The 20,293-nt window shown below is 37.1% G+C and overlaps 1 protein-coding gene across 9 annotated transcripts in view; it reads left to right on the top strand.

Annotated features, from left to right (window-relative positions):
* The window catches only part of VPS54 (VPS54 subunit of GARP complex), a 156,505-nt gene that overhangs the window by 132,675 nt on the left and 3,537 nt on the right, over positions 1-20,293 (top strand). For 7 of the 9 annotated variants that reach the window (XM_059891566.1, XM_059891565.1, XM_005212812.5 and 4 more), the window contains 6 exons: positions 2,460-2,565; positions 3,447-3,534; positions 4,102-4,223; positions 4,334-4,414; positions 13,561-13,668; positions 15,692-15,786. In XM_059891566.1, coding sequence (XP_059747549.1) covers positions 2,460-2,565; positions 3,447-3,534; positions 4,102-4,223; positions 4,334-4,414; positions 13,561-13,668; positions 15,692-15,786 — 600 coding nt within the window. Of the gene's footprint in view, positions 1-2,459; positions 2,566-2,821; positions 2,923-3,446; positions 3,535-4,101; positions 4,224-4,333; positions 4,415-13,560; positions 13,669-15,691; positions 15,787-20,293 lie in introns of those variants that run through there. The other 2 variants (XM_059891567.1, XR_809755.4) reach the window with 2 other exon arrangements.

Genomic DNA, 20,293 nt, shown 5'->3' with positions numbered 1-20,293 from the left:
GTAAATTAGAAATTTTAGATTAACAATTGTAAATCTTACAAAGAATTTTAAATAAATTTTATGGATTCCTTTTTATTTTGTAGTATTCTGTATCCATTAGAGACTACACTGGCTAAACAAAAAAGGGGTTGGTTGATTTTTCTCATACCACAAGAACTTTGAGGTACATCCAGGGGTGCTACAGTGGCTCTCTGCTGTAAATGTCTCAGGCTCTTCCTGTCTTTTTTACCTGCAACTTTTCTTGGTGTGCAGTGTGCAGCTTATTGAAGTTGTGAGCTCTGGAGTCAAACTGCTTAGGTTTGAATCCCAACAACTCTGTTACTTTGTGACTTTGGGCAAGTTACTCTGTGTGCCTTAGTTTCCTTCTTTGTAAAACAAAATGTGGGAAATAGTACTGTACTTAGAATTATTGTGAAACAGGTAATTCCTGTAAAACATCTTGCACAGTTCTAGTTCACCTAACAAGAAGTTGATAGTTGTTGGTAGTTATTTCCATTACCATCATTTGTCATTAGGTCTTTTATTCTTTTACCAATAACAGTATTTCAAATTCAAGTTAACTAAGAAAAATATAAATTCCAGTGTTGTTTGTCTAGGACTATATGCCTTTTATTAATAGATACTTAAGATAATATCTTCATATACTTTCATAACAATAGTTTAGGTATTTTTATATATGTGATCTTATTTGATCTCTCCAACCACACTATAAAATAGACATTTCAGGTATTATTGTTCCCTTTCTATGGTTAAGAGAATTGGAGCTTAGAAGTTTAAGTATTTAATATAAAATTACCCACATGGAGCCAGAATTAGAAGCAAAATCTAGCTCCCATTATCTATATCATAATTCTTTGTCACTTTTCTTCTTTGTTTCTTGTCACTAAATGAGTCTTTTCTGAAATAGCCATCCCCTCCAGGAAGAATGAATTATCCTTGCCTTGTAACTCTGTGTGCCTCTATCATGGCTCTTTCTGCAGTGTAGTAGAGTTATTTATTTGTGTATGTATCTCCCTGGTTATTATCTGAATTCCTCAAAGATGGGGATCATTTACCATTTTAATTTTTCTTGGCACCTAATAAGCACTCAATTAGTGTGAATAGAATTTATGCTTTTTCTCAACTTGTATATTCTCCAAAACTCCAAAGTACAACCATTGTAAGCTAAAGCTTCCATTCCTTTCTTTTCTGGAATTCTTTTCCATTTCTAGTAGGATAAAACTTTTTTCAACCTCACTGTAATTTTAGTCCTTTGATCTAATTGTCATTTATTTCCTTAATTACCCATTGCAATTGGTCCTCTGTATCCGCAGGTTCTGTATCCCACTAACCAGCATGTAGAACCCATGGATATAGAGGGAAGACTTTACTATGCCATTTTATATAAAGGACTTGAGCATGCATGGGGTTTTGATATTCACGGGGTATCCTGGAACCAGTCCCCTGTGGATACTGAGGAAGGACTGTGTCTTGTTACTCTTCCCTTACTTAATGGAAATGGTCCCCTCTAGCTATCTGTCTTTCTTGCTCTTTAAGCTAAGAGACTACTGTCAAAAAGCTGAACTCTCTGGCTAAAGGGGAAGTACTGTATATTCAGCAAGAAGATTACAAACGATAGCAATGGACTCCTGCCCAGTAAAGCAGACTCTAGGATTATGCATGGAGAGTAATGTATGGTCTAACAATTAAGCTGTTATAAAGGCTAGATAGTCTCCTCCTTGAAGCACTGCTGTCTCTCCTTCAGACTTTTATAAAACATTATTTTACATGGATCACTCATTTCTCAGAATCTCATTGAATTTAGATGTCCTGTAATGAATGGGTGTTTCCCCCTTAATTTCAACCTTATTTAACCTCCCAGTAGTGTCTCTTTTCAGCTTGTGACATATCCTGCTAATGAGCTGATAACTTTCTCATCTTTGGAAAATCTTTTGTGACTTACCAGTAAGCTTCTTAGGAGATACATTGTTCTTAGAAGCCACAATTTCTCTTTTATCTCACTAAGAAAATCTGGACTAGGCCCTTCTCAATTCAACATCTATGATAACCTGCTACATAATCAGAAACACTGCTTAAACTTTTTTCAGTGTTGGCCAAGGATTTTTAAATTGGCCAAGGAATGGGATACCTGCCTTACTGAAAAGACTTACTTATTGCAAGTGTCACAGAGAGAGTGATGTGCTCATAAGCACAAAATTTAAGGAAGTACCCTTTCTCAGTGTCATGAAAGTGCATGCCCTGCAGTTGCACAGCCTTGAAACTGAGTGCCTTCTTAATTTTACACCCTAGAGGTTTTCTGTTACCTTACTCTAGTCCCTACTTGCTCTACTTATAGGTAAAACACATCATTGAACAGTTGCCAAGATCAGTATTGATTTTTGTATGTGAAATCAGTTCGATTTTTCTTGTTTTGAGTGCCTACTGGTTCATCTCTCTCTCTCTTTTTTTTGGGGGGGTAGAACTGTATTGCTGTTGATAAGAATTATCCTTGAATATTGCCAGTGTGTGGATAATATCCCATCTGTTACTACTGACATGCTCACTCGTCTATCAGACTTATTGAAGGTATGTATGATTTCACTTTTATGGAAAAATAGTTGGAAGAAGTAATACATTAGGGTGTGAGTAATCTTCCAACTCTTAAGACATTTCAAGGTCATGGTATCTTTAAGACATTAATTTTGTGACATTTGGCTGTGGTTGATTCACAACATATTATTTGAAGGCCACCTGCTTCCTTCTCACTCAACATTTAGTGATTCCTCATTACATCTATAGAGTTGTTAATGACCTTGGAGACAGGAGATGATTTGTTCGTTAGGTGCTGAACATGACTGAGGCCACTTAGGTCAAAAAACCTGGACTGGTTTCAAATGTGCATGGAAGGAATTCACTGAACTTTACAAAATTCATCTCACTAAGGTTAGAGATTTTTCTTTAAATCATTCTTTCAGAACCATTGATGTGAAGTGAAACTGTGGTGATAGTTTTATTCAGCCATTTCATATTAACAGATATTTTAAACTGCTAGATAGAGAAAAGGCTTTATTTTTTCAAATACCTAATCTATCAATTAATTCTATCCCAAAGTTGTCATATTTTAGTCCAGAAAGATTTTGTTACCCTTTTGAAAATAGGACTATCCAATTACAAAGACTAAAACAACGAGTTTAATGATTGCAAATTCAAGATTAATTTTTGAACAACTGATTTTTTAGAATTTCTCAACTTTTTTCATACCAGACTGTAAATACTATTATTGGGAAACACCCCCTTTTTTTTTTCTGTCATTACATAAACAAATCCTAATTGCTCCTACTAGAAAAATTCATTTGGTCCTTGCATAAGAGGAAAGAGGAATGTATTATTAGAATTAACACATTGCCAGCATATAAAGTATAGTTTTTAATAAATTGTTGGTTTTTTTCTCTTCCTTCCTTTGTTAGTACTTCAATTCAAGAAGTTGCCAGTTAGTTCTTGGAGCTGGTGCACTGCAAGTTGTTGGACTAAAAACAATAACTACAAAAAATTTGGGTATGGATTCTTGCATTTAATTCACATGCTGAGGCATTTCAGTGACGTCACTATAGTTAGGTTTTTATTATACGTGGTGTTTTTGTGCCTCTAACCAAAGGCTCTAAAAGTAGCAGTTCTACTTTACTTTTTTTATGTATTGCCATAATTGAAAAATAACTTCTGGAGAAATGTTACAAGGAATTTTTAGTCTAATAAATGTAAGTTACTACAAGTTACACTACTGTTAAAAAAAATGTTAAAATATAATATGTATTAAGTACATAAGTGTGTATGGGGTGAAAGGTATCAATGTCACGAGAATCAGTTGTCCCCTTAGCTTCCTCATGCCATTCTACCCACAGCTTGAGTCCATTGGGAAAATTAGCATAATTCATTACATCATTCAGTACCAAATGATTGTCTTAAACAAAATGAAATATGTTGCTTTCTGTCACTGTGTTCTCCATTTATGTAATAAACTTGGGTCGTCTGTAGAAAATTGATTTTTTACATAATTTGATAGGTAATTGAAGTCAGCTAATACCTTTTTTTCCTCCATGATATGTCCATCTCCTGGATCTTCAGCTCTTTCTTCACGCTGTTTGCAGTTAATTGTGCACTACATTCCTGTGATCCGGGCTCATTTTGAAGCTCGACTGCAACCTAAGCAATACAGTATGCTTAGGCATTTTGATCATATCACTAAGGTATCTTTTCATGTATTTTCTCCTGGAGTTTCATAAATTTAACTCCTTAATTGTTAAGTATTTTAGATGTATCCCAGGTCTTTAATGTACAATGTTATTTCTCATTATAGGACTACCATGACCACATAGCTGAAATATCAGCTAAGCTTGTAGCGATAATGGATAGCTTATTTGACAAGCTGTTATCTAAGGTAATGATTTATGGAAATTATTAAGCTTTGCTTAAAGGCGTTGTGACTTTTCACAGTTAGTTCTAACAAGTCAAAATTCTTCAGGATATAGGGAAAAACTCGAATGTTCAGATCACCCAAATAGTTTATCTTCATTTCCTAAGGGATTTGAGGATAGGGATGAGGGAAGATGATTCCCCTCATGATGAGAGAGACCCTTTATAGAAGTAATTTTATATTAGCTGTATTGAAAATTATGTATTTTCCTCAAAAAATATTTTAGTTTGAAAGCCTTCCAGAGATAGAATTAAGAAAATAAAGATCAAAATAGGGAAAAAATTAAATTATTTGTGATAAAGTGTGTTACTTTATTTTTTAGGCTAAAAAGCAGAGCCTGAAGTGCTGGGTTATTTCCATCATAGATATTCAGTTTCCGTATTTGTTTCTTATTTGCTTCCCATTCTAAATAGGTCATTAAAAGTAGCTCTGTTTTCTAAAGAATTCTTAATTACACGGGGAAAGTATCTTCAGAAAAATGTCACTTAATCAGGCCTAGTCACTTTTGACCTATCTCTCACTCTTTACTTTCCCTAAATTATTCTGTACATGTTTTAGAGAAAAAGCAGAAATCTCATAACTTGAGAGTTTGAAGCTTTGTTTAGTTTATACTTTTGCCCCAGAGCATTTTTCGAGTAAACTCATAAAGCAAGGCTCTTTGATATGCTTTTCCTTCTACTTGGATCCTTCAAATTCTGAGATGGCAAGAGCAGCAGACACATAAAAATTATAAAAAGACAAGATAAAGTGGTGCCCATTAACACACAAATCTTTGAAGTTGACAGTGAGAAAGGAGTGATTGGAAAATAAGATTGTGTTTGTTTAATGTTTAGTTCTCAAACATTTTGGTCATAGGACCCCCTTTACATTCTTAAAAATAATTGAGGACCCCTAAATAGCTCTTGTTTATGCAGATATAGCTATCAGTGAGTACCATATTAGAAATTAAAACTAAAAAGATTTAAAACTCATCTAGAAAAATGGTACTGATGAACCTATTTGCAGGGCAATAATAGAGACACAGATGTCGAGAACGGATTGACACAGTGGGGAAAGGAGAGGGTGGGATGAATTGAGAGTAACATTGAAATATATACATTACCATCTGTGAAATAGATAGTTGGTAGGAAGTTGTGATATAGCTCAGGGAGCTCAGCTTGGTGCTCTGTGACAACCTGGGAAGGGTGGGATAGGGGTTTCGGGGGGAAGCTCAGGAGGAAAGGGATATATGTATGTAGATGGCTGATTCATGTTGTTATATGGCAGAAATCAGCACAACATTGTGGAGAAATTATCCTCCAATTTAAAATAAAAAATTTTTTTAAAAAGAATACATAAACACACGGAACTAGACTTCAGAATTACATCACATATCACCTAAAAATTTCCAATATTCAATCATGAGAGTTTGAAAGTGAATTATATTAATCTTACTATTACTATGAACATGGTTCTTGTCTCATATATTCCCTGAAAGAGCTTCTGACTCCCAGGAATCTCCAGACTGCACTTTTGAGTAACTCTGGCATAGTTAGTAGATAACATATATGCTTTATGCTTCTCCTTTAAGAAACTTAAGGAATTTACAGTTGTGTGCAGACATACCTATATTATGCCCTCTAAATTACTAGTTTTGTGTAGAGAAAAATTATTGTTTAGAAATTCTCTGTCTTCTTCATGGTTGTGAAATGCAAACTAAATTCAAAAGCAGTTCCATTCCACCAGTTTCCTTTTTGATATATGACATTCTTCTCTGTGCCAAAAGTCAATGAATAATGCATGTAACTACCCTAAGAAGTTTACCATCTAATACAGCAAAGGACTTAACACCTAACAATGTAGACTAAAGTGAAAGTAAAAGTGTTAGTCATTCAGTCCAACTCTTTGTGACCCCATGAACTGCAGCCTGCCAGGCTCTTCTGTCCATGGAATTCTACAGGCAAGAATACTGGAGTGGGTTGCCATGTCCTACTTCAGGGGATCTTCCTGACCTAGGGATAGAACCCAGATCTCCTGCATTGCAGGAAGATTCTTACCATCTGAGCCACCAGGGTGATAATGTAGAGTGAGGTAAATGTTAAATAGTGAGACTAATAATGAACTGGGGAATAGAATGAAGCAAATCCCAAAAAATGCTGGTACTCTTTAAACCTTTTCTTTATTCTATCAGGTCATCCAGAGTTTTTGAACAAGAATTGGGACTATGGCTAGACTTTTTCCTGTAACAGTTTATTGCATTATTTTTGGTAAAGAAAAATAAAGAAAATAATGTAATGGAGTTCCATATATTTATCACGTGTATTTAACCATCATTAACATTTTTCTTTTTTTGTTGAAATATTTTGTGGTTAATTTGAGGCCCTGTAACATTTCATCCCTAAGTACTTAAGAATATATATTTCTAAAAACTTAGGGAGGTATACTTTTTTATCTAATCACATGACTATATCAAACAAGCAAAATTAACAATAATTCCTTATTATCATCTAATACTTATTCCTATTTGAAACTTATCAATTGTCCTAAGATGTCATTTTATAATAATTTGTTTGAACAAAGGCTTTTACATGATCTACATATTGCATTTGGTTATTATTATGCCTCTTCGGAGAAGGCAATGGCACCCCACTCCAGTACTCTTGCCTGGAAAATCCCGTGGACGGAGGAGCCGGGTAGGCTGCAGTCCATGGGGTTGCTAAAAGTCGGACACAACTGAGCAACTTCACTTTCACTTTTCACTTTCATGCATTGGAGAAGGAAATGGCAACCCACTCCAGTGTTCTTGCCTGGAGAACCCCAGGGACGGGGGAGCCTGGTGGGCTGCCGTCTATGGGGTTGCACAGAGTCGGACACAACTGAAGTGACTTAGCAGCAGCAGCATTATGCCTCTTAAGTCTTTTATAAATTTCAAACACCTCCCTCCCCAATTTTTATGTCTTTTTTAATGTCAAGAATATGCCTAGACATTTGCAGCTTTGTGTTTTCTTTACTACCATCCCCACTGATGACTTTTCCTTGTTACCCCAACATACATTTTCCCTGTATAGTGCTGTCATGCCCAACTGTTTGCGACCCCATGACTCAAGTCTGCCAGGCTCCTCTGTCCCCAGGGATTCTCCAGGCAAAAATACTGGAGTGGGTTGCCATGCCTTCCTCAAGTCTCTCAGTCATGTCCAGCTCTTTGTGACCCCATGGACTATACAATCCATGAAATTCTCTAGGAGTGAGTAGCTACAGGAGTGAGTAGCCTTTCTCTTCTGCAGGGGATCTTCCCAACCTAGGGATCAAGCCCAGGTCTTCCACAGTGCAGGCAGATTCTTTACCAGCTGAGCCACAAGGGAAGCCCTGTATTATCAAGTCTGTACACCACTCCCTGCTCTACTTGCTTCCATGGGTTGCCCAGGAGTTTGACCCAGTTTTTAATTCATACCAAAATAGCAGAGTGTTTGATTTGGGTTAGTCTCTCAATTTTTAGCTTTTCATTTTCTTACCTGGAATTTTAATTTGGGGAAAGAGGAATAGCATAGTAATAAAATATAGGCTGATTCTAAGAAGCTAATAAGTAAGGGCACGTTTCCTTGAGCAGAATAAAGCATTAACATCTAATGATACTACTGGCTAGACTAATGTCCCAGCCACCTTTAATTCATGTTGAGTTAAATTGTGTTAGGTTAACAGAGATACACAAAAGTGAAGAAACCTTTTATCTTGTCCTCAAATAGTAAAATATCTAGTACGATAATTATATCAGTAACTATTACAGGAGGTAGATTATATAAAGTATCATAGTAAAGTAAAGAAATGATTCAGTGCTGTTGAAGCTTTTAATGTTTTGAAATACATGGTTGTCAGCTGGGGAAGTGGGTCTGGGAAAGCTTTATGGATGAGGATGCATATAAATTTTGCTTTTCACAATTAGAGTGGGCTTCCCTGGTGGCTTGATGGTAAAGAATCCACTTGCTGATGCAGGAGACACAGGTTCAGTCCCTGGGTTGGGAAGATCCCCTGGAGAAGGAGACGGCAACCCATTGCAGTATTCTTGCCTGGGAAATCCCATGGACAGAGGAGCCTGGCAGGCTACATACGGTTGCAAAAAAGTCGGACATGACTTAGCGACTAAACTGCAACAATTAGAGCAGATTAAGTTGAGGCAAAGAGATAACACTGAGTTTACACTGTGAGTAGACATATTGATTGGAATCATAAGAAGGAAGTTTAGTGTCAGGTTTGGGCTTCCTTGGTGGCACAGAAGTTAAAGCGTCTGCCTGCAATGTGGGAGACCTGGGTTCGATCCCTGGGTTGGGAAGATATCCTGGAGAAGGAAATGGCAATCCACTCCAGTATTCTTGCCTGGAGAATCCCACGGACAGAGGAGCTTGGTGGGCTACAGTCCACAGGTCGCAAAGAGTCGGACACAACTGAGCGACTTCACTTTCACTTTGGAGTTAGATAGACCTAAGTTCAAATTCCATGTTTGTCACACATGAGCCATTGAAGAACCTTCGGCACATTCTTAATTTATTTAAGCCTCAGATTCTATCTCTAAATGGGGATAATAATAAAAATCTCATAAAGATGTAGTGAGGATTTATGAGATAATATATGTGGAGCACTTTTCTTTTATCATATCTTTGTATCTGACTAGAGACAGTTCCAGTAAACATTGATTGCTAATGCTTTTGCTGTTGTTTTTAATAATAACAAAAGTAAGTAATTCCATAGAGCTAATGTATTAGGGTGGGTAAGCCCAAGAGTAGAGTGGGAGATACGTTGGAAAGATAGAAGAGGGCTTTGACTCCAGTGGAAAGCTAAGCAGTTTAAGTCAGGTTGATGGAGGTATAATTTACATTGAGTAAAATTCACCCTAAGTATATAGTTTGATGAATTTTATATACCTAAGTATATATATATATATACCTAAGTATATAGTTTGATGAATTTTAACCTGAATGGGGTAGTAGAATGACCACAATCAAGGTATAGAACAATTCCATCACTGCTAAACATCCTCTAGGGTATTTTTGAAGTTAATCCTTTCCCAATACCCCAAAACTATGACAACCACTGATCTAATTTTCTTCTATTTAGTTTTGTGTTTTCCAGTATGTCTTATAAATGGAATTATACAGAATTAACATCTTGTCCCAGGTTCCTTTCATTTAGCATAATGCTTTTGAAATTCATGGATGTTACAACATGTGTTAATATCTTGTTCATTTTTATTATAAAGTGGTATTGATTGAAGTACTACTATTTGTTTATCCATTCATCAATTGATAGATGTTTGGATTTTCTCCGGTTTCTGGCTGTTATGAATAATGTACATTCATGGACACATCTTTGTGTGGGCATGTGTTTTCTTTTGTGTAAATACTTTGAATATATTGATGGTGGCATAGAGATGTAAAACTTTATGGTAACTTTATTAAAAAAAACTGCCATATGATTTTCCAAAGTGACTATACAATTTCGTGATGTATAAGACTTCTGGATACTCTTTTATCTTCACCAGCTCTTTCTGTTGTCTCTGTTTTTTAACGTTAGTCTTCTGGTGGGTCTGCATTGAGTGATATCTCATTGTAGTTTTAATTTCTATAATGACTAATACGTTGAGTATCTTTTCATGTGTTAGTTTGTCATCTGTACTTTGTCTGTGGCAGTTTTTTGGTTGTCACAGTTTCGTGTGGGATGGTTACTGGTAATTAGTGAGTAGAGACTAAGGATGCTGCTGAATATCCTACAATACACAGGACAGCCCCCACAACAAAAAATTATCTAGCTCAAAATGTCAGTAGTGTAGAGGTTTAGAAATTCTGACCTAGAGTACTAACTAATGTGTAAAATAATTTGAAAGTATAATTGGTGAGACTTAGTCACTGATTCAATACAAGGAAACAAAGAAAAGAAGGAGTTAAAAACTTTTAAGTTGGAGATTTCAAGTCTGTGTGACCAGGAGGATGGTAATACTGGTAATAGTAATTGAAACAGGTAAGAGAGCAGGTTTGGGAAAGCTCATGGTAAGCTCAAATGTGGATTGGAGCATGTAATGAATGTAATAAAGGGGAGCATGTAATGAAGTGGTTCATAACTAGAGATATATTAGAAGTCATGGGATTGAACAACATTGAGAAAAGTGAGGAAGATAAGAGAGGATTAATATTAAAGTTGCTTTGCACTTAGGAGACAGGAGATAGAAGAGGGGGAAGGTTAGGAGGAAAGGAACTGGGAAAGCGTTGTACTGCACCAGGACAACGTTTTCAGTGTGAGGTTGTGTGAAATACTGCAGAGAAACAAGGAAGGGGAACTAAAAAAGTTATTAACTTTGGAAATTAGGACCTCTTTAGTAATTTTTTTCCAAGAGAGAAATTTCAGAAGAGGGAAGATAGTTTGAATGGTGGCAAGAACCACATTTTAAAGGTTGAGAATAAAGAAGTACAGTATCAAGTTTAAATGATTGAAGCCATGTATGGTAAAAGTCATACAGAAAGAATACTATTTTGAGGGAAAGCAGTGATGAAGGAAAGTTTTGAGGGGTATACAAGTTTACTAGGGCTGCCATAACATTCCCTCAGAGTAAGGGGCTTAGAACACAGAAGTGCATTGTCTTATAGTTTTTGGAGGATAGAAATCTCAAATCAAAGTGTCCCCAGACCATGCTCCCTCTAAAGGCTCTAACAGAGAAAACTCCCTTGCCTCTTTCAGGTGCTTCTGTCAGTTGTTGGCATTCCTTGACTTGGAGATGCATCACTTCAGTCCCTGCCTCTGTCTTCACATGACCATCTTCCCTCTGTGTGTTTCTGTGTCTAAATTTCCCTCTCCTTTCTTTTATAAAAATACCAGTCAGTGGATTTAGGGCCCACTCCAATCCAGTATGACCTTAGGAGGCTCCAAGTGGACATGAATCTTGGGGGAATATTATTCAACCCAGGACATGGGGGTAATTAAGATAAGGGGATTTTGCCATTGTGAGATTATTTCATACCCACTAGGATGGGTAAAATAAGGACAGTAACAAGTATTGGAGAGAATATGGAGAAAATGGAACCCTCATACATTTCTAGGTGAAATTGTAAAGTGGTACAGCCGCTTTGGAAAACATTTTGCATTTCCTCAAAAGGTTGAACATGGAGTTATCATATGACCCAGTAATTCTACTTCAAGAGAATTGATAACATCTGCCTACACAGAAATCTGTACATGAATGTTCATGGCATTATTATTCATAATAGCCAAAAAGTAGAAATGACCCAAATGTCTATTAATTGATGACTGGATTAACCATGGTTTATTCATGCAGTGGAATATTGTATAGCCGTGAAAAGGATGACGTCCTGGATGCAACATGGATGAACCTTTGAAAGCATGCCAAGTGAAGGAAGCCAGTCACAAAAGCGATGTGCTGTGTGATTCCATTAGTGACTAGTGTTGCCAGGAACTGAGGAGAGCGGGGAATGGGGAGTGCCTGCTAATGGAGATGGGGTTTCTTTTTGGGTTGATGGAAGTGTTTGTAAATTAGTGGTGATGGTTGTATAGCTATGAGTTTACTAAAAACCAGTTAATTGTGTACTTTAAAGGGGTGAATTTTATGGTATACAAATTATATCTTAGAACTGTTAGTAAAAAAAGAAAAGGGAAAAAAAAAAGAAAAGGGGATATTTGATATACTGTAGGCTGAAGAGAGAAATTGTTGAGTTGTCACAGTGTTGCTTGGTCCAGTCACATGATGACTTCTACATGGTTCTACTACCGCAGTATATTGGAACTCATCATTTTAATAAACTATATGAGATTAATACATCTAAAATATAGTTATTTGGCCCAAATTTGACTTATAAATGAAAGTGATGTATAATTTAAGCTGTGAACTCTATAATATGGGCCAAAAGGTGATTATCTAAATCATACCAGTGTACTGTTCCAGATGTAAGAATAATAAATGAATTTACCTAATTAAAAAATTTTTAGTATAGATACTTGAAAATTAGGGTAAATATTACAGTATTGGCCCACCTACAAAAGAAAAAGAACATTTTAGTTCTACCAGTTTTATTGATTTCAGATATGACCACTTTGAACACATTCTAAAAATCATGTTTAAAAAACAAAATGTTAATTTGAAGGGCCTACTTTAATGATTCATTATTCTATATTGAGCCAGAATAGTAGCTAACATTTTTGAGTACTTCCTTTATATCACACACAGTTTTGAGTTCTTATGAACCATCTTTTAAAATCCTCAGAATAAGCCCTTTGAGATATAGAGAAATAATCTCACCTAATACAGAGAAGTAACTCACCCAATCTCACATAGCTAAGAATTTTAAGAGTTGGAATTTGGACCCAAGCAGTCCGTCTTTTGGAGAAGGCAATGGCACCCCACTCCAGTACTCTTGCCTGGAAAACCCCATGAACGGAGGAGCCTGGTAGGCTGCAATCCATGGGGTCGCAAAGAGTCAGACACGACTGAGCGACTTCACTTTCACTTTTCACTTTCATGCTTTGGAGAAGGAAATGGCAACCCACTCCAGTGTTCTTGCCTGGAGAATCCCAGGGACGGTGGAGCCTGATGAGCTGCCGTCTATGGAGTCGCACGGAGTCGGACACGACTGAAGCTACTTAGCAGCAGCAGCAGTCCATCTAGGGCTTCCCAGGTTGCACCATGGTAAAGAATCTGCCTACCAGTGCAGGAGACACAAGAGATGCAGTTCCATCTCTGAGTCAAGATCCTCTGGAGTAAAGAATGGTAACCCACTCCAGTATTCTGGCCTGGAATATTCCATGGACAAAGGAGCCTGGTGGGCTACAGTCCATGGGGTCACAAAGAGTCAGACCGTGACTGAGCAACACATCACACGCCCCTCTTATGAAGGGAAGCATAAGATCTGTGTTCTTAGCCACTAAATTATGCTGGCTGTCTCAAAGTAGATTAGAATTTTTGATGAAAAATTTTTGAGATTTGCATGAGTAGCACAGAATATAGTTGAAGTGTAAGCTTCAACTATATCAGAGTTAGATGTGTAAGGGCAGAAAATAATATGTTTTAGTGAACAGTGGGGATAGTACACATTACAGAGGACATGAATATAATTCTCATTATTTTTCCCTGCCAGTATGAAGTGAAAGCTCCCGTTCCTTCTGCCTGTTTCAGGAATATTTGTAAGCAAATGGCAAAAATGCATGAAGCTATATTTGATCTCCTTCCTGAAGAACAAACGCAAGTGAGTAGTAATTCCTAAAACTATTATATATATCATAATATGCATGCAGAATTGAAGTGTTTTTATGTACTGTTGACATATGTAAGCTTAGTTCATGTTCCAATATGATCATTATTATTTTTTTCCAGTTGTTATATTGACTTGTGGAACATGGATAGAAATTCTGTTTTCAAAGCCCTCCTTGCCCTGACAGGCTAGTGCAGTGGTAGCTTTGCTCTGTGCTCAGCATTCTAAAAAGCACATTTTTATTTGTCCATTGGGTCATCAGAAGTCCCAGATTCTACCAACATTATTTATTACATTATTAGTTTGAAAATCAGGGCTAGCATTTAATCAGTGAATAGTAGAATAAGTTACACATTGATTATAATCCAAATTGGATAGGGAAGAAATTACTGTTTGACTTAATAATTCAAATCAGTATACCTTAATGTTTGTTAGGTCAGCATAAATGATGTGTAGTAGGCACAAATAAGGAAAAATAGCAAAATGGGTAGACTTTAGCATCTCTTGCCTATGAAGTATCCACCCTCTGCCTCTGTTTTCCCTACACGATCATCCGTATTCTCTTCACTTTTCCACTACATTCCTACCCCTGACTTCCCTCAATTTCATTTCCTAGGAGTACTTTAAAGGTTCCAGTACTTCTTTTTTTCAGTCTTCTTTATCCACCTTAGTTTGTTCCCTTTATACCAGGTGATCAATCAAGCTTAGTTGTATTTAGGGTCGGGAAGATCCCCTGGAGGAGGGCATGGCAACAGTGTTCTTGCCTGGAGAGTCCCATGGACAGAGGAGCCTGGCGGGCTACAGTTCATTGGCTTGCAAAGAGTCGGACACGACTGAAGCGACTTAACAAACACAGTGTTATAATTAGTACAAGCCTAGTTGTTATATGACTAATGATCTTAGCTTTCACTGAAATTTTTGCTCTTCAGACAAATTTCTTATTTCAGTTTGTCTCTAATTGGTTGAGTGCATGGCATTGGTATTTGGGAGCAAAGTGTAGGTTTTGTAGTGTCTCTTCCCTGCTTTTGCTTCTGCTGGTCTCCTTTCCACACCACCTTGAACTTCCATCTTATACTAGCTATTACCATCTTCTCATGTTTTCCTATGTTTTTATTAATCATACTAACTTTATGAATAAATATCATCCACCATCTTTGGGGCTCACTGAGGACTTAGGAGGAGCTTTGAGATACAGAGCACCCACTAGGGTCTTTTTTCCTTTCTCAGTCTTCCTAGCCAAACCATCATTTTCATTCCACATGCAAGATCCCCCACCTCTGACATTCTGACTTTCTGAATTTTCCCTCTGAGTTCTAATTCTGGAGCAAGACTTAGCCAGGTCAGTGAGGTGAATACACAGGTATTTCATGTATTTTTATCTGCATCTTCATTTAAAGTGAACTCTTTTCAAACCTGGGCACAAAGTATAGGTTTTATGTCATTATTGTCATTTGAGTACCAGTGATTCCATAAAACTTTTCCATAGATGACTTTATATATTTTTGTCATGGAAAATGTATTTCACAAAATTGTTTCCATAGATTAATTTTATGTAATTTCAGGTCAGGCATTTCCCAAAGAAGTACTGGGCCATTGCATTAAAAATCTGCATATGGAGCGATAAAATACTTCCAAGTAATTTAGAAGGGTAACAATAGCCTTCCTTTTACCATTGTGACTTTTTTCTCTATCAGGTTCCTAGTTAATGCAGAATTCTCCATCTTTTCTCTATTCTTTTTACCTGTATGGTTCATCCCATTTACATATTCCAGAAGACTTTTAAGGGGCAGAAAGGCAGTAGTAAATCATATCACTAAAAGGAGTACTGCTGTGAAGGGCAAAAAGAGCTTTTACCCAACTAAGGAGAAAAACTGTACTGAAATAGCAATTCCATACTTTCAGAGGAGCATTTTAAAAGTATATGCCAAAGCAAAAAAATTTTCTCCAAATAATATTAATTACTTATGTCTTCTGTGGCAGTAGAACTTTAAGAAACTTAGATTTGTTTCTTTTCCAGATGTTATTTTTAAGAATTAATGCAAGTTACAAACTCCACTTGAAAAAGCAGTTATCTCACTTAAATGTGATAAATGATGGAGGACCTCAAAATGGGTATGTTTTCAACATATTTTTACCACATACTACCATATAGAGTTGTTTGATTAGTTTTTATTCATTACGCTCTCCTTTACCACTGTAATCTTGCCAGGGCCCCACAGTTGTAAAATCAGCAATCTTTTGCCTTTTTTTTTCCCTCTGTGGGGGTGCTGTATCTCTATATCTATCTGTCTGTTTATGTTAACGTGTTTTATAAATGCTCAGTTAGTTAACTGACCTTAATGTCTCCTTTGAGGCAGTGTGCGTTAGTAGCACCTCCTTAGGTCGGTCACCCGTAGTCTTCAGCTGTCCAGACAGGACTCAGAGTCCTACTTTGTACCTGTATGACCATGAGAAAGTCACTTAAACTCTGCCTTATGTATAAAATGAGAGTGATAAAATCTCTAATTCCTCCACAGAGTTACAAAAAATAATGTGCATATATTTTCTTGTAAGCCATTGAACAAATTTTATGTATTATTGGTGAAATAATATGACATATAAAACATAAGATTTAGAATCAGAAAACTTGGGTTAAGTTTGGCCACTTACTAGCTCTATTACTGAGCAAGTCACTTAATCTTGCTGAGCCTTAATATTTCTTATATTGGGAATGATAAAAAGTTCTGTAACAGAATTTTTGTTAAGAGCAATGTAGGTTAGGATATGAATTTAAAGATTATATAAAATGCAAGACACTGATCATATAAGTTACACCTTAGTATGATTTCTGTACTCTGTTACCTGTTCATGGATTTTTAGGAATGGAATATTTTTTTCCCCATTAAAGACATTTCAGGCTTAAATTTCAAACTTACAGGGACAAATGTAAAAACCATATTTTGGAATCAGAAGTTGGCTTTGCCCTTTAAAAAAAAAAAGTATGTTTGACCTTGAACAAGGTAGGGAAGGGCATTAGGTGTGCTGCCCTCTAGCAGTTGAAAAATTCGAGAATAACTTAAGGACTTGGCCCTCGATATACAGGGTTTCTCTGTATCCACAATTCCACATTCACAGATTCAACCAACTGCAGATCATATAATGCTCTAATATTTACTATTTTTGAAAAATGAACCCACGCAGTTAAAACCTGTGATGTTGGAGAATACAGTAAATTGATTTTGCAGAAAACTATTCGTAAGCTTCAAACTGCTGAATTTGTCCGCCAGGCTGAATTTAAGAGTTTTATGCAAAAATCTGATTTTCTTTTGATTATTACCTGGTTCTTCTTTTTTTAAATAATTTTTTTTTTCAAAAATTTCAAAGCCACAGAAAAGTTTCATGACAGTATAATGAATACCAAATATCTCTCAGACACTATTCAAAGAAACCTAATACTATTTTAAAGTCCCATTCCTCTCATACATTCCTACTTTTATTCCATAACTGAATCTTGCTAGTTGGTTGTTTTCAGAGCAGTAGATCTGAAGCATCCAAATTAATTCATCACCTGTTATTTTCTTTGTTAACATAACTATTTGGGGATTGGCACCTTCAAGATCTTCATTGTCTCATACTTTTAAAGACAGTAATACTTAGTAAGTCAAATATGTCTTTGATCCCTTGAAGGATAGAATTTCCTGAAGACTTACCTCTAGACTGTAGCCAAAGACAGGAATTTTTTGTTCTGAAATGGCTCTAAAATTTTACTTTTTTCAAGCTGAAATTGGGACATAACATAAAATTAAACATTGCACAGTTAACAATTCAGGGGCCCTTAGTGCCTTCACAACCACCACCTCTGTGCAACCACCAGCTTTGTTTAGTTCCAAACATTTTACAGAATGAAGCAGGGCAAAGGCTAATAGAGTTTTGCCAAGAGAATGCACTAGTCATAGCAAAGACCCTCTTTCAACAACACAAGAGAAGACTCTACACATGGACGTCACCAGACAGTCAACACCGAAATCAGATTGATTATATTCTTTGCAGCCAAAGATGGAGAAGCTCTATACAGTCAGCAAAAATAAGACCAGGAGCTGACTGTGGCTCAGATCATGAACTCCTTATTGCCAAATTCAGACTGAAATTGAAGAAAGTAGGGAAAACCACTAGACCATTCAGGTATGACCTAAATCAAATCCCTTATGATTATACAGTGGAAGTGAGAAATAGATTTAAGGGACTAGATCTGATAGACAGAGTGCCTGATGAACTATGGACGGAGGTTCGTGACATTGTACAGGAGACAGGGATCAAGACCATCCTCATGGAAAAGAAATGCAAAAAAGCAAAATGGCTATCTGAGGAGGCCTTACAAATAGCTGTGAAAAGAAGAGAAGCAAAAAGCAAAGGAGAAAAGGAAATATATACACATTTGAATGCAGAGAATAGCAAGGAGAGATAAGAAAGCCTTATCAGTGCAAAGAAATAGAGGAAAAGAATAGAATGGGAAAGACTAGGGATCTCTTCAAGAACATTAGAGATAGCAAGGTAACATTTCATGCAAAGATGGGCTCAATAAAGGACAGAAATGGTATGGACCTAACAGAAGCAGAAGATTTTAAGAGGTGGCAAGAGTACACAGAAGAACTGTACAAAAAAGATCTTCATGACCCAGATAATCACGATGATGTGATCACTCACCTAGAACCAGACATCCTCAAATGTGAAGTCAAGTGGGCCTTAGGAAGCATCACTACGAACAAAGCTGGTGGAGGTGATGGAATTCCAGTGGAGCTATTTCAAATCCTGAAAGATGATGCTGTGAAAGTGCTGCACTCAATATGTCAGAACATTTGGAAAACTCAGCAGTGGCCAGAGGACTGGAAAAGATCCATTTTCATTCCAGTCCCTAAGAAAGGCAATATCAAAGAATGCTCAAAATACCACACAATTGTACTCATCTCACAGACTAGCAAAGTAATGCTAAAAATTCTCCAGGCCAGGCTTCAACAATATGTGAACCGTGAACTTCCAGATGTTCAAGGTGGTTTTAGAAAAGGCAAAGGAACCAGAGATCAAATTGCCAACATCTGCTGGATTATTGAAAAAGCAAGAGTTCCAGGTAACATCTATTTCTGCTTTATTGACTATGCCAAAGCCTTTGCCTGTGTGGATCACAACAAACTGTGGAAAATTCTGAAAGAAATGGGACTACCAGACCACCTGACTTGCCTCTTGAGATATCTGTATGCAGGTCAGGAAACAACAGTTAGAACTGGACAGAGAACAACAGACTGGTTCCAAAGAGGAAAAGGAGTACGTCAAGGCAGTATATTGTCATCCTGCTTATTAACTTATATGCAGAGTACATCATGAGAAACTCTGGGCTGGTTGAAGCACAAGCTGAAATCTAGATTGCCGGGAGAAATACCAGTAACCTCAGATATGCAGATGACACCACCCTTATGGCAGAAAGTGAAGAACTGAGGAGCCTCTTGATGAAAGTGAAAGGGGAGAGTGAAAAAGTTGGCTTAAAGCTCAACATTCAGGAAACAAAAATCATTGCATCCGGTCCCATTACTTCATGGCAAGTAGATGCAGAAACAGTGGAAACAGTGGCAGACCTTATTTTCTTAGGCTCCAAAATCACTGCAGATGGTGACTGCAGCCATAAAATAAAAAGATGCATACTCCTTGGAAGAAAAGTTATGACCAACCTAGATAGCATATTCAAAAGCAGAGACATTACTTTGCCAACAAAGGTCCGTCTAGTCAAGGCTATGGTTTTTCCAGTAGTCATGTATGGATGTGAGAGTTGGACTGTGAAGAAAGCTGAGTGCCAAAGAATTGATGCTTTTGAAGTGTGGTGTTGGAGAAGACTCTTGAGAATCCCTTGGACTGCAAGGAGATCCAACCAGTCCATCCTAAAGGAGATCAGTCCTGGGTGTTCATTGGAAGGACTGATGCTGAAGCTGAAACTCCAATACTTTGGCCATCTGATGTGAAGAGCTGACTTACTTGAAAAAACCCTGATGCTGGGAAAGATTGAAGTTGAGAGAAGAAGGGGACAAGAGAGGATGAGATGGTTGGATGGCATCACTGACTCAGTGGACATGAGTTTGAGTTATCTCTGGAGTTGGTGATGGACAGGGAGGCCTGGCGTGCTGCACTCCATGGGGTCGCAAAGAGTCGGACACGACTGAGCAACTGAACTGAACTGAAACTTTTTACTACCCGAAGAGGAAATCCAGGCCCGTTATAGGTGTGCATGCTTGTGTCCGACTCTGCGATCTTATGGACTGGAGCCTGGTGCCCTCCTCCAGGGGATCTTTCCTACCCAGAGAGCGAACCTGCATCTTTTATGTCACCTGCATTGGTAGGTGGGTTTTTTACCAATAGCACTACCTCGGAAGCCCCATTAAGCAATGTTGCCTTCCTTCTCCCCTTCCCTGCAAATTTTCTTTTTAATGTGATTTTCTTTTTCTCTATTTTAAGACATTTTTAAAATACAGAGACATATGGAGAATATTTGTACTTCTGTTATTTAGAATTGATCAGTATTAACATTTTTAATTTTCACTTGAAAACAAAGTTCAGCATTTTTTAAAAACTGGCATTCCAAACAAGGCTTGAGTAC

Source organism: Bos taurus, chromosome 11, assembly GCF_002263795.3.
Source record: "Bos taurus isolate L1 Dominette 01449 registration number 42190680 breed Hereford chromosome 11, ARS-UCD2.0, whole genome shotgun sequence".
In the NCBI taxonomy this organism is placed as follows: domain Eukaryota; kingdom Metazoa; phylum Chordata; class Mammalia; order Artiodactyla; family Bovidae; genus Bos; species Bos taurus.
This window is presented reverse-complemented; position numbering and strand designations above follow the sequence as displayed.